General features: G+C 40.8%; 1 protein-coding gene across 1 annotated transcript in view; it reads right to left on the bottom strand.

Moving 5' to 3' along the window:
• Positions 1-1,423: 1,423 nt before the first annotated feature.
• Positions 1,424-15,163, bottom strand: part of SHISA9 (shisa family member 9) — a 152,222-nt gene continuing 138,482 nt past the window's right edge. Inside the window, exon 4 of the mRNA XM_007421985.2 lies at positions 1,424-1,782. Coding sequence (XP_007422047.2) covers positions 1,424-1,782 — 359 coding nt within the window. The remainder of the gene's footprint in view (positions 1,783-15,163) is intronic.

Raw genomic sequence — 15,163 nt, 5'->3', positions numbered from 1 at the left:
CCTTAACATCCCCAGCTGTTTCTGTGGGTTTATTTACATGAACAAACACATTGAAATAACTATATTTTTAAACAAAGGTTTTTTTGTTTTTGTTTTTTACATACAGCCTTCTTTTATGGGAAGTGGTCACAGGTCATATTCTCCAACCTGCGTGTCCCTTTCTTCCCATAGAGACCTGCAAATAACAATCAGCAAAGAGAGAGAGGAAGGAAGGAAGAAAAAGAGAAATATCAAAACCAGACTTAAACAAGTTTTAAGGGAACATAAACAGCAACAACAGAATACTCTGGAAATCTGAGACAGGGAAAGCCAGTTTTCAACAGGAGAAAAGACAGGGAAGGAGTGACAACTCCAGGCTTTGCAAACCATATAGTAAAATGTGACGTTGGTTTGTTCTCAGCAGGAAAAAAAAGGGGGGGGGAGTAAAGAATGAAGGGCATCTGAGAACAGGAGCCTTGGAGATGAGGAAAGAATCTGAAATCGATACAGATTTCACTTAAAAACAAGATGGTCGTCAAACATTAATAATACAGTAAAGGCACCACCCACGCTTAGTTATTGTCAGTCCCAAAGTAATTGAAAACCAGAAATAATGAACTAGGTTAAGAAAAAACACCAAGCAGGCTGCAGAGCAACTAACTTGAGTGCACGGCTGTGAGATGGAGGGTTCAGGCAGGATAGAGGGATTCCTGACCAAGCCACTTTCTTCCCTCCTTCTGTACGAATCTGAAAAACATATAAGACTGAAAAAAACGCCAAGCTTTTCCATCGATGAGAAAGTCTTTGTAACTCATTTCACGATAACAGTCTTGTCGACGTCGCACAAGAGTCTTTGCTCTTTCTTAGGTTAAATGTGTTATTTTTATATATTTTTTGCTTGCTTGCTTGTTTTGCTAGCGATGGGACCAAAAAAAAAGGGACACGCATCATGATGCCGACCTTCGGTCTTTGTTCTTTATTTCAGCCTTTTGTTGTTCACGGATTGAGTGAAGAGAGAACATTCTTAAAAGTGGTAGCAAAAAATAATCATCGTAATAAGATTAATAATCCTGATTGTATCAAAGTCTCCCCCTCCCATCCTTGAAGATGGAAAGAGTTCTCAAGCCAATGGATGGTGTCTCTAAATTGTGCTACTTCTCATCATGGATTTCTTGGAGAAGGAAGGAAATTCAGTTTTAAGGGGTCAGTTTCCCATGTGAAATACAAAAGTTTGAGCAAACTTCGGAATATTGCTATATAGCGTTGACCCAATCTTTGACAGGTGCTTTTCTTGATCCGATACCCCACCTCTCTTCAATCAGGGACATTTCACTTTCCTTGCTTCAAGTTAAACCTGGGTTTTTCATGGTTCTTCTCCAACAGATCTCTGTGTTTGTTTTATTTTTTTATTAAAAAAAAAAAAAGGAACCAAAGGAAATTGCTCTCAAACAGTCACTTCTGTCTTGCTGTTAGTGATGAAGTATGGCTGTGTGGGTAAATAATGCTGACTCCGCGTGGTCAATGGGTCTCTCACAGCAGGATCTCCAACAAGGTTCCTCCCTTTGGTTGCGTAGGCCTGCCGCCGAAGGGACTGATCACTAGGATCCCAGGTTTTGTAAGCCAAGGGGTGCATATGTGGTTTGGTGGCTTTGGACTTCTGTCCATTTTGTTTCATGGTCCCCCCTTCAAGGATGTATGGCCGATCTTCCTCCACGTGCACCGGGTGCAAAGGCAAACTTCCTTTCGCAGCCAGCTCTGCCAGATGACGCCGTTTTGAGTAGAAATCATCATTGCCCTTGTCTGCTAGTTTTGAAAGGAGAAAAAAAGGTAGTATTAGCTCAGAGGTAGGAAAAAAAAATGTTTTAAAATAAAACATACCATTGCCAGACCGCAACATATAAATAGATCGTGGTGTGGGCTAAAATTAAGATCTCCTTCCAGATGGAGATAACAGTCGGATCATAAATAGGATTTGTAAGAAATTACAAGCCTTCTTCCCTATAGAGAAACCAGCGGAATCTTAGCAGTAGAGAGTATTGTAAACTCCTGGCAGCTAGTCAAGAATTCATATAGCTATTGGAGACATACCATCCCCCAGATTGTTCTCAGTGGCTCTGCTCTCTCATTTATCTGTGCAAATGAGCACCTGGGTAGCCCAGCCACAGCACTTCTTATAGGTGGCCCTATACCTCTGGAGCTTCCCTTTTGGAGAAGTCCAATAAATAGCCTCCTTCATTAGGCTAGCTCTAGACAGTCTTAACATTTCCCAAAATGTCCCAGGAGCAATGCTACTTCACCATATGGTAGGGAATTAAAAATAAAAGCAAGACCCAGTTGCCTTGCGCATCACTGCAGGCAACATCTGCAGCAAAGAAGTCATAGACGAACAAAGTAGGCCATCAGAGGATTCGACGCCCAGGGCCTGTATCCTCTGTCCAGGATCAAACCTGGAAGCAACCTGACTGTTTTTCATATGCTATATTCCTGCCCATCAGTGTCTACTGAAGGGTCTTGCAGTTAACTGGGAACCCACTTTCTAATGATTGTATTTAAGAGGAGAGGAGATGAGATGAGATGAGATGAGATGAGATGAGACGAGATGAGATGAGATGAGATGAGATGTTACTTGGGCTTTTGTGAAGCATGGAATACACTAGAACTTTTCAATGCTTCCAGTTATCTGGACAGGGGCTGTAAATCCTCTGTATAATAGTTTTAATGCTGAAAATGACCTTTGGGTGCTCAAAGGCTCCTCATATGGATAACTGGAAGGAGTTAACAAGTTCCAGGTCTAACAGCCAGGCCTTGGGCCCGGTGCAAATTTCATCTGAAGCTCCGGCATGTTAGTCTTTACTAGGCAGGGAATAAGGGCATGTAGTTGTTTAACAGCCTCCTACTTGGGGATTCTTTTTGGAGCCATAATCCATTTCTTCTTCAGAGAGATGCTTCCCCCCCCCCCTCCAGGTGAATTTAAATTGCTTCTGAAAGAGCCCATGTTGTCAAATTACACTCTACATGCTTTACCTGCCTCCATCTGTCTCCCTGTTAATTGGCATCTTAGTGCTTTTATATAACACGCAGGTGCAGTTAAAAAGATGTCTTCCTTTTTAATTAAAACATGGAATGCAGCTAATGGCTTGTTCCCATTTCAAAATAGGATCTGAGATCAGAAGAAAGCACCCTTCAATGCCTCCTCTCTTTATAGATCAGGAACTGATTAACCAGACACATTGTGTGGGCTAATCTCATTTCACTTCACCATGTTTGCCGGTAGGACGCAGCGGTGGTGTGCTCCTTATTTACAGTCATTCCACATGCAGATGGAAAACCTTGTGATCATACTGTAGAAACTACCATGGCCAGCCTGAATCTCCCCCATTGTGATGGAATGGTGTTATGAAGGCCAGGTTCAGGGAGATAAGCGTTTCCTTAGCCTCCAGCAGGAGCGTGGGAAGTTCAAGAAGATGAGGCTGGCACCTCCCTAAGGAATTCATGGTGTTGTGGCTGGCTGGCTGGCTTGGGAACTTGGGAACTTGGGTTCAGTCTGGAGAGATTTCTGTCTTGAGGTGGAAGCTAATAAACGCAACAGAACTGTGTTTGCATTGTCTCTTGGAGTTCTTTGGGCTGAACCTGACAGCCATCAAAACAATGCCACGTCCAGTCAAAATGCTGCCATAGATCCAATATTTTGCTGAAAAAACAGTTGTCAGTAGTAGCTCCCAGGCATGTGTTATATCATTTTACAACACAGTCTACTTCTGTGTGAGAAATCACAAATGGCCTGGCAGATGAGCATTCTAGAAAAGCTGATAAACCAGACACCAGTTCCAAACTGAGTTGAAGACAACCTATCCTGCCATCAGGCTTGGTACTGGAGCCAGAAAAACTAAGTTAGATTTCCAAGAATGGGTATCTCAGCAAGTGAAAGAAGTTGTTTGATCTGAGCTGAGCCCATATCTTAGCCTAAAACTTCTGATTCCATTTCCAAATCAGACAGCCCTTCAAGATAGCCCAGACAAGAAAACAAGAGCAGGAGTGCTAACACTGTATTTATTGCAAGGTTTCAGTAACAGAATCTTGCAAGTCTGAAAGCACTTCCCTTCTCCTTTGCCTTTGTGTGTGTGTGCCCCTTTGAGTCTGTCTTGACTCCTAGTGACTGCCTGGAGAAGTCCCTGCAGTTTTCTTGGCAAGATTTTGGAAGTGGTTTGCCACTGCCTTCTTCCTAGGGCTGAGAGAGAGGGACTGGCCCAAGGTCACCCAGCTGGCTTTGTGCCTAAGGCGGGACTAGAACTCAAGGTCTTCTGGTTTCTAGCCCAGTGCCTTGACCACTACACCAAACTGGCTCTATCCCTTGCCTTTACTTTCCAGAGAATTAGGGAGGGGTCCTTTCTGAGATGCTTTCCGTGTCCCCATTCCTTGTGTGGACTGAGATACCTCTTATCAGACCATAGTCTAGGCTGTGGCTCTTCCTCCTCCTGTCTCCCAAGGTTATTCTCACCACCCATTACAAAATCTTAGTGTCCAGTAACTTATGCGTAACTGTATCAAAGGGGTAGGTGTTTTGTGTGAACAACACAACCCATTTGGCAGTGAGAGTAAAAGGATTACTTTGACCTCCAAACCACCACAACATTGTTTGGTGATAAACCACTCGCCATGTCATGCACATACGAATGAAACACAAACAGAAGGTAGACCCTTTCTTCCTACTGTTGACACTGTAGAATGCTTTGGATATACTCAGAGTGTGGTTTAGGAACTTTCTCTTGCTATTTGTTTCAATTTTCACTTTCTCAGCCGTATGGGGGAGAGATTGAAGAGGGGCAGAAAGGGGTAGGAAGTGGGTAAGCTGCCATGATAGTGCCAACTCTGATTAATCCACCATAGGTCCCCCACTTTATTTTTTGTAATAATAATAATAATTTTTAAAGGAGCAAAACATCAAAGCTTCCAAGCCATCTTTAGGGTAGTCAGAAATCCATCAAAGATGGATTTGACCAAGATATCTTTGTGCATTTCTGGTGGGCAAGGATAAGTATCTTCCCTAGACTGGCAGCTAGTTATGGAATCAGTTGTGTCACATAAACATACAGTAACCAGGGTGTCAACATCGTTGGAGAAAGGATGCAAAATTAGCCCAATGCAAATTTTTATTAGAGTAGACTTGCAAGGTCCCAAAAACAGACTCTTCCACAGCATTGATGGAAACCTTGAATAAAATCTATTATTGTCCATCTTTTTCTGATCAACCCCCTCCCCTCTTTAGCTCTTTGTGATAAATGTATCATTGAAGACTGTCTGGGTGGCATACAAGTTTAACAAATAATTAGGTGGCATGCAAGTTTAATAAATAACAACAACTTTATTTTTGATCCTCTGCAGCTCCATAGGAACTGGGTAAGGCCCCTAACACCAACCCTGATTGAATGACACTGGATGGATGTTTTGGGTAACTTCAGAAACAAAACAAAGCAAAAATCAAACCACAACCCCACAAACAATCTTCATTTTCCCAGGGTCTTGATGATTATGTACTATTCTTATTCAGGGGCACCTGTTTTCCCTACATCGGCTGTGGCGCAAATACAGTCTTTGTGATTCAGAATAATGAGAAAAAAACAATATATGCCTCTCTCTCTCTAACTTTCTTGGCAAAGAAACAGGAGCAGAAGCCAAGATGGAATAATGGTCAATCCCAACGGAACATTTCATTAACAAACTTAGAGCGTGCTACAGTATAATGGTTATAACCATGTCTACAGTGTGCATTTGAAGGAAAGGCCACTTAGAAAGGACAGAGATACAGCTCCCATCATTCCCACTGAATATTTATCTGGGGTCTGTGTGTGTGTGTGTGTAATCTAACACATCTGAACAGACTGAATTGGTTGCCCCATAAACATGATTCGGAACACCCAGTTTGCCTTTCTCTCCCTCTCAAGATGGCAAAAATGGGAAGTGTCGAGATTGGTGGCTTAAGAGAAGACTTAATTACAATGAATTCAGGGGTTCTTAAATTCTTTTAAAGGCATTTCATGCCTTCATGCATTACTGTAACAATATTAGCTTGATCCTATGTTAATCCTGGTGATTTCCTCTTTGTTTGTTCATTTGCCTGAATACTTTGGGAGACACCACTTTATGATCCCTTTTCTTATCATGAATTGATATCCTTGCAGTATTCTGGGAGCATGAATTAATTAGCGTGTGCACCCATCAGTAGCTGACCTATAGCTGCGAATGAAACATTGACTGACTTCATTTAGCTTTATTTGGATTAGGAGCAGGGGGAAATAAGCATATTGTTCAATTAATCCTGAGGGGTTTTAGTCCCAAACAGAGATGAGCTTGTTTGGAGGTGAATTAACACCTCCCTCTGTCAACTCACACCTCCATTTCATGTAAACATTGATTTAAAGGTTAGCTGTCTCTTTTGGCATCTATCATAAAGTCAAAAGTCCTAGAGGGCCCCCATAAAGTAGACCTCTCTGAACATGCAGTCTCTGTAGCTTTTTTTGGGTTTCATACTTTACACCATATGCATGTGAAGAAGAGGCAGAAATGGGTGATAGCCTCCTATTGTCCCAAACCATTTTTTTTTTAATCATTGAGAAGGAAAGATGAATTACAAGGACTGGATGTGGATAGGGAAACAACAGCTTCCTTTGTGGGGGCTATCAGACTTGAAGATGTGGCCATGGCTGATCAATCTACTTATCCAAGATTGTATGGTAAACCTTTCTTATGGTCTTTGACCAAGATGGAGATTGCATGGAGTAAACTGATTAGGGAATGACATTTCATGCCCCTCTTTTTCTCAGTTAAATTAGAAAGATCTCTCTTTGTCCCTCCAAGTCAGTTCCATTCATTCATCCTGTGTAGTGCTGAGATAGTTTTTCTTAGGCTGTGGTTTGGAAGAACGTCCCAATCATCATAGAATTTCTTACATTTCCCCCTCCAAAAAGAGGGCATCAACTCAGGGGAGCACTGTGAGAGTAACAATCCTTTTCCATCAACCTTGATGGCTGACTTTTTCCACTATTAGGAAACTGCTCAGAAAGGCTCAGAGGTGTCACGGGATGGGCTGCTAGAACTGATTTATCTCTGAAACCTTGTCACTATTTCTCACCCACCAGAATCTATTACTTGCTTCACTCAGCATCCCCACCTTCTAGACTTTGGGCTGGAAAACAAGTCACCAACTAGGGCCTATATCTTTTTTTAACAAAACAAGCTAGGTTCTACTGGTGGATCAGTGGAGAAAGGTAAGGTCTTCCAAAGGCTGGGATCATTTCTCAGTTTGTCTAAAGTAGTTCTGCTGTGACAAAATGTTGAGAACTACACCCATTTCTCCCCCTGCTGAAGATTTCTGGGTATTTCAGACATGTCCAACAGCCCTTGGATAAAACATAGGAAGGAGAAAACCCCAGAGTTTAAAGTAATTCAAAGAATTTCCATTCAAGACGTACTAAACATTACTAACATTTATGCCAGCATAATGTTCTCCATATTGTGCCAAGCAATTTCTTTTCATTACTAAATGTTCTTTCTGTTTCTATCAAAGTGGTAAAAAGTGGAATATGCAACTCACTGGGATTGAAAAGCCTGTTGTCTCTCTGACAGCCAAAATGTCTTCTTAATGGATCTTAGTAGCAGAAAGACAACCTTTTAATGTGCAGTTTTGTCATATCAGCACGAACATCTCACTAAGTGCTTGGTGTGACTTCAGGCTTCCTTTCTGGAGACAATGGCCTATGAAACTATTGTGCCTATTGGATTCTCCCCCCCCCCGCCCCCCACCTTAACCAGTTAGTAACTCCAAAACTAGCTGGTGAAAAATGCGATTAGCTTTCTACAAGCAAAAGAATGGAGGCCAAGTTCACCACAAACCTAGGATTCATTCAGAATGAAATGGTAGACATGCATCTTGCCCAGATCCTTTCTGATTCTTGATGGGAGCTCTTATGCTCCTCCAGATGAACACGCAAAATACCAATGGATGAAATGAATGCTGAACCTCAGGACCAGGCCAACAGGCCTAGACCTTTGAAAATAACATGCAACGACACTGTAAATAAGACGCACTGCTTGCACATATGTGCGCGCGCGTGCATGTGTCTGTGAGCATGGCGAAATTGGGTAGAGTTGTGTATGTTAGGAGAAACACCCAAATATATACACATTTATGGACAGATGAAACATATAAACACACAGTCACACAGAGGCTGGACAAACCAAGAAACTTTGTTCTTTTCTAATATTTGTATTGTTTTTATCTCGTTAAAATATTCTTCAATAAAAATTATATTAAAAAAAGAAACTTAAATGGACTGCCATGTATTTCCTTGAGATACTGAGTGTTCATTTGTTTCCAGATCATTTACGTTTTCCTCCTTTTCTAGGGGTGTATATTTGTTTTCAGACAAATGAACCATTGGATTGAATGAGACTCAGTGGGTTCAGTTTCCATTTGTTTTGAAATGAACAAATCTGGCTGAGAAAAAAATAACATGGAATTCCTATTTATACCCATTCATTATATTCTGGCTGGTAATGATTGCGCAGATTTCCAGGGGCGCTCTTGGCATTCTTTTCCACTAACTGTGGGGTCTGATGACACAATGGACACATTCATACAACCTGCTTAAGCAAGTCAGGTCAGGACTAGGAGATATGAGCTTGGTTACCACTGATCTTGATTTTCTTCTTCTTTTTTATGGCCTAGTGTGGTGTCGTTTTGTATAGCTTTGGTTAGTCTAGGCTTCTGTATTATTATTATTAGAAAACATGAAAATTCGGTAACCAGGTTATTATGGATGTTTCTTACAATGTTTACAACCATCCATCAACAACCCCCCCCCCCAACCATCAAGCATTCATGTTCAATTCCAGCAATATGGTTTCTGGGGTTTTATGGATGGTTGTTAACTGCTAGGAGTCCCTACGGGGATGGTGTTTTATAAACATTTTAAGTGACAACCATAATAAATAAACCTGAGAAATGTGGCTTTCTTTCCCTTGACCTCCTCCCTGAATTTCACATTCCAGTTTGGGATGGATGTCTTTGATAGATTGGTCAAGCACGTTGGGGAGATGGACCTTATCAATATGCAAGGAATTACAGATAAGCAATAGGGTTGCTCCGGGAACAAGTTTTGAAAACAGCTCTGCCTTTGAGTTATTAGAAGCAGCAACAGTGTCATGAAGAGCAAATACTAATGAGGCAAATATTGTTGACCTTGTGGCCTTCCGGAAGACCTTGAAGACATGGCTTTGCCATCTGGCCTGGGGATCTGGTAACGTGGGGATGGAGTCTATAAGGTGGTTGTATTGTTAGCAGAGCGGGTTTTTTTTTTAAATGGTTTTATTGTTTTTCATGTTTTGAAAGCATTTTTGCTGCTGTGTTTTTTGTTATTCATCGTACTGTTTTTGTGTGTGTGTTTTTAACTCTGTACGTTGCCCAGAGTGACATATGTGAGATGGGCGGCTATATACATTGATTAAATAAATAAATGTCGAAAGCTCTAGAAACCAATGAATTTCAATCAAAACAGAAAAAAGAGAGCAGAAATAGAAGAAGCTGCCCACCTTTCTCAGATTTTCTTTTTTTACGCTTCCTTCTTCTCCTCACAACAAAAGGAAGCATAAAGTCCTTTTCATAATCTAATTGGCAGGTCCTGATCTATCAGTTGAAGATTTTCTCTCCTGGTGACTCATCTGGTACCCCAATAAGATGATGACAACAATTTCTGGGCAAACATATGGGCTAGTCCACATCCTTGAGACAGATTTGCCACCCTTTCTGCTGTTTGATGTCACTGAAAAGCCTTGCGTGAAATGGCTGCTCCCTTGAGGCTTTTGGTTTGATTGTCCTTGTGCCTTGAAATGAGTTCTTAAAGTCTACTCAGAATGGTTTCCTTTGATCTGATGGCTCCCAGAGGTATTTTCACACCACATTTCAGGCAAGGATGCTCTGAAGTGTAAATGTCCAGTGTGAAACTGTTGAATTTCTCACCCCCATTCCCAATCCTCCCCAAATGACTCATGCTGTAAAATCAGTTAACCATACTTTATTCTGAACAGAAAGCATAAATTTACTTGCTGTCAAATTGAGGTCTTCCTTTCGCCACTCCCTTGGCATAGGGGACTCCATATGTTATTTTAAATCAGAGCTAGGCAAAACAATGCTGCTTGACATTAATGTGTCCCCTGAAATTCTCTAGGTATCCACCAATCTTCTTGCCCCATTTGCTTTTTAAAGATTCTTTTAATTAAAAAATAAGTGAATCAGAAGCCAAGGAGGACTTGTAGCTTTGTACTTCACAGCAAGAATAATTTGGGGCCTACAATGGACCCCAAATTCCTGTTTACCAGGAAAGGCTTTCAGGGCATATATGGGTCTCCCCGTTCAAGAGGTGGTGGATCTCTTCTGGTAAACAAGGGTTTCACAGCTGGCCATGTCCCTCAAAACTACAACTCTGCCCACCACATATTTTGAAATTCCACACATACTCCAGATCGAAACATTTGGCTATCCTTATTAATATTCATCTCAGATGCTCATAATCAAAGCAGATTTATCCTGCTATTTCCTTTTTCATAAAAGGAAAGGGTAGGGACATAGAGAAATTTGTTGATGGATTAAGAAGTAAAAGGTGTAGATGCAACCCGAAAGATGGACTGATGCTTCAAAAATTGAGGTTATCATTCTGACCAAGACTTTTCAATAAAATTACCTTCCGTAAAAGGTGAAATTATTTCTCCTCATGCTGGAAATGATCCCCTCGTTTCTGCTCTGTATCTGTACATTTGAATCCCAGAAGGTACCTAAACTTGCTTTATTCATTTTTTTAAGTGCAAAAGTCCACATTTCTTTCTGTATGACATATTCTCTAGTATACATCTGTGGCGTGATTTTTTTTTCGCCCTTAATTACTTAATTTTATAGACAACTTGCCCTAATGCACATATTTTGATATGCAACGTTTCCTGATGTATTTATTTGTATAGGCAAGTTTTGAGTTGGGAGCTGCGTTGGAAAAAACAGACAGTGTAAAAAATATATATATATACAACAGTAAATGGGTTTTCCTGTATGTATTAGGCCAAAGGAAAAAATATTTTAAAAAAACAACTGCTTCATTTAAAAAATGCAGACCTCAACAAGCCAAGCCAGATACATATTCCCTATTTGTGGTTTGAGCCAAAAAACCCAAAAACCTCAAGAGCAGAGACAATCCTCTTGAGAACTATGTCAATTCTACTAAAATATTTCCATCATGTAAGTAAAGATAGCTGTCAGATTTGTGGGCTATATATCTGACAAGCAGATTACCTTTAACCTTTACATCTTCTTCTAGTTTAAAACTGTCAGTTAACCTTTGGTTTATCTTGGCACATGATTTAACCAGATTTACATCCTTGTTCAGTCCTTTTAAGATCTGTTCGTATTATTTCTTTGCTCATCTAAGTAGCTTGAACTTTCATTATCCAGCGGGTGCATCTCTGATTATTCTCGGTCCTTTTTAAAACTCTGCCTCTCAGTTTATACCCAACACTTTATTATTAGCTGTCACACAGACACTATAAAATTCGTTATTGAGTTTTCATCATGGGACGGCTATGGTTGAATCAGCAGGGCTGAATCTGGACACCCGAGGAGAAGAAATCTACATAAGGACAGGACAATCTAAGATAGTGTTTTTCAAACTTGGCAACTTTAAGATGTGTGAACTTCAACTCCCAGAATTCCTCAGCCAGCCTGCTGGATGAGGAATTCTGGGAGTTGAAGTGCACACATCTTAAAGTTGCCAAGGTTGAAAAAACACTGGGCTAAGAGAATGCTGTGCAAATACATTTCTCTTGTGCCTAGGTTTGCCCATTAAAGATCCTGAAAACAAGCTACTGTACATATTGGCTGTGTCTGGATGTGATGGCTAACCCTGTTAGCTGTTCTCCAGGTTAATGGCTTCACCTCTGTACCAGCATTATAAAATTTCGGAGATCCAATCACCTGGGGAGATGGCATTTTCTGAGTTCTTCCAGCCATTAATGGGAGGTGAGGAATCAGTCAGACTGTCAAATTCTGCTCCCTCCTTGTCAAATTAAAATAATAATAATAATGTATTTTAATGGATCAATTGGGGTTGGTGCAGTTACAGTCAAAATCCTCCACTTTTTTCAAACAGACACGGGGAATTCTTTTACATGTATTTAGAATCTTAATTTGGCCAAGAGAATCTGACTCTGGGGTCAGCTCATTGGGGTCAAATACTCTCAGGAGTTAGATAGACAACCAGCAATCTTGGGGAGAAACCACTGGGTTTTACTGTCTATGACCATCAACACAGTAAATATAGTAGTTGAGATAGAATCCTTTAAATTTGCAGTACCTATTAACTTTTCCCCTCTCCTGATGAACATTCAGCTGTATTAAAACAGCCTGAATAAATGAAACAGCAGACACTCAGCCCTTGCTATTTATAAGACAGAAGGAAGGGTTGAAACGATTATTTGCTTAATTACTCCATGCCAGTTATAAAGCACACATATCTGACGTCTACATTTCTCAACGTATGTCAAGATCTGGGGAGCTATTAAAAGAAGCCTCTGGATTTGGATTGTTTTCTATCATGTGAAGAACAAAAGAACAGAGATCTGCACAACTTCCAGGGCTTTCAACTACATTGTAGACAAGCAATTCTCGTTACATGCTGATGAGATCATGAAAATAGCTTAGGACCTTTTTTTTTATTTAAGTTTTACCCATCCCAAATATATCTCTTCTTAGAAGAGGAGCCTGTGGCTGCATTCATGCAAAAGTATCAAGCTGGCTACTGAATTAAACCATGTTCTGGCTTCACACAACACACTAAACCATAAACTACCCAATGTACCTATTTCATAACACTCTCAGCTAGAAGATACCACTTTAGGTGGTGTAATTTGCTGCGAAGCCTGCTTTAGTGAGGGCAAAAACTCTAAGTGAAGATGCTTACTAATATCACCTTTGCATTACATCTGGTAAAACCAATCTTGTACAGTAATTTTGAAAATTGTTCTAATTTGTTATTGTAAGATTGATTTTTGCAAAGCACAAGTATTGTAATTCTCTAGTTAGGAGTTGTGTTTTGGACAATTTATGCAAAAGAGAAGATCTAATGCTGGAGAAGGATCTAATGCTGGGAAAGATGGAAGGAAAGAGAAAAAGATGATCACCAGCAGCAAGGGGAATGGACTGTTAGAGTGGTGATGGGCACACTGTTGGAAGACCTGAAGGACCAGGTTGGAGAAAATGTGTCTACGTGATTGCTAAGAGTCAACAATGGATTGATGGAACATAATGAATTGCTCAGTCAGTCAAACAGTGGAAAGGCCCAGCTCCCTTGAGAGGTCCATAATGTTGGGAAAGGTGGAAGGTAAGAGAAGAGAATGACCAGCAGCAAGGTGGATGGACTTAATTACAGCAGCATGGGTGCACTGTTGGAAGACCTGAAGGAACACATTGGAGACAGATCATCATGGAGAAAATCATTCAGTGTGTTTGCTGTCAACACCAACTTGATGGCACATAATCAATCAATCAATCAATCAATCAATCAATCAATCAATTAAGTTAGGAATGTGGACGTGTTTTTAATGTCCAATGATAGCTAGGTCTGGATGATGAAAGTGCCGGGGCACCCTTTTTCCCTCTTGTGGACATACTTATGTGCCTTTTTCCTACTTTCTATTTTCCTCTTCCACCTTTCTTTATTTCTTCTTCCCCAGACTGTAGGAAGGAGAGTGGAAACTTCTTGTGAAAGATCTAAACTGATAGCTTGCAAGCTTTTGAAATCAGGCTGAAGACAGTGAGGGCCCCCGAGAACCACCAATTGCCTATATCTTTCTGCGCTGAGCTACCAAAGATTTTGATGTCCCTCTGGTCTTCTATTCCAACAATTCACTCAGAACAGCAGAGAAAAAAATAAAATCAGAAAAAGGGCTCTCTAATTTTTTCCTCTGGGGAAGGTACTTTCATTGATAATCCTCATTTTTGAGCTTGGTCTTTTTAACACATGTCTCCATGCTCGGAAGGCTGTCAGGTTGTCTGAACTCTCTGAACTGAAAGATCAAGTCAAACCCAGCTTGGGTTGACACTACTGTGTTTGTGTCTTCCTGCTTCAAATGGTGAGAAGGACCTGAAATTCACTAGTGCTGTTGGAGGTTGCTCCAGGGACACAGAATAGAAACATAAGAGTTGAATGTGACCCCGAAGCTATGGTTTGCTCTTTTCTGCTCTAAGGTTCATTCTCACTTGATTAAATTTCCTTTTATTTCCTACAGGCACTTCTAGAAGCTGCAAGTTCAAGAATTTACTGCTGGCTGAAATAAAGGAGGAGAGGGAATTGATGCTCTGCTATTTAGTCTGCAGCCCCTGCTGGAGGTCACCTTTTTACAAGTCCAGCATCATCGATGATAACACAGTGGGAATATGTTAGCCTGCAATACCTCAATTCCCCCATGTCCCCAACCTTCAGGTCTTCCAACGGTGCACCCATCACTGCTGTAACGGTCCATTCCCCTTGCTGCTGGTGATCATCTTTTTCTCTTTCCTTTCAACTTTCCCAGCATTAGATCATCTCTCATGCATAAATTGTCTAAATCACAACTCCTAACTAGGGAATTACAATACTCGTGCTTTGCAAAAATCAATCTGATGACAACAGATTAGAAAGCCGTGCAGTTTCTCAGAGGGGAAATGTCTTCTGTTCCTCTATTGCTAAGGCTGGTTTTGTGAGCGCATGCAACTCAGCAAAGGATGGGAAGGGAGGCATTCTTACTCTGTATTCTAGAAGTGTTGCCAAAGAAAAAAATTGCAGCACAGTTTCAATGCATTTCATGGGGCAATACGCATAAAAGGAAAGCCTGCACCAAAATCCTGTCCCAAACATTTACATTTCATCTTCAGGGTGAGTGGCCTCTGCTAAATCAGCACATTCCAAACAAACAAACCAATTTAGAATTGGGACCATAATTGAGGCACTAGATCTGGAAACAGATTCACTTTCTGTGGGCTTGTTAATGAAGGACAACCCTGAACTCTTACTGACCAGGGACCATCCATACCTCCATCTTTTAACGCTGTGGAAAATTTTAAGGAAGGCCCATGTCTTAAGAGAAACAAGATCCATCATTTAGTAGA

Source organism: Python bivittatus, unplaced genomic scaffold (genome assembly GCF_059951505.1).
Source record: "Python bivittatus isolate LINGU-HERP-01145 unplaced genomic scaffold, Pbiv_v1 ctg000560_np1212, whole genome shotgun sequence".
NCBI classification, from domain to species: Eukaryota; Metazoa; Chordata; class Lepidosauria; order Squamata; family Pythonidae; genus Python; species Python bivittatus.
This window is presented reverse-complemented; position numbering and strand designations above follow the sequence as displayed.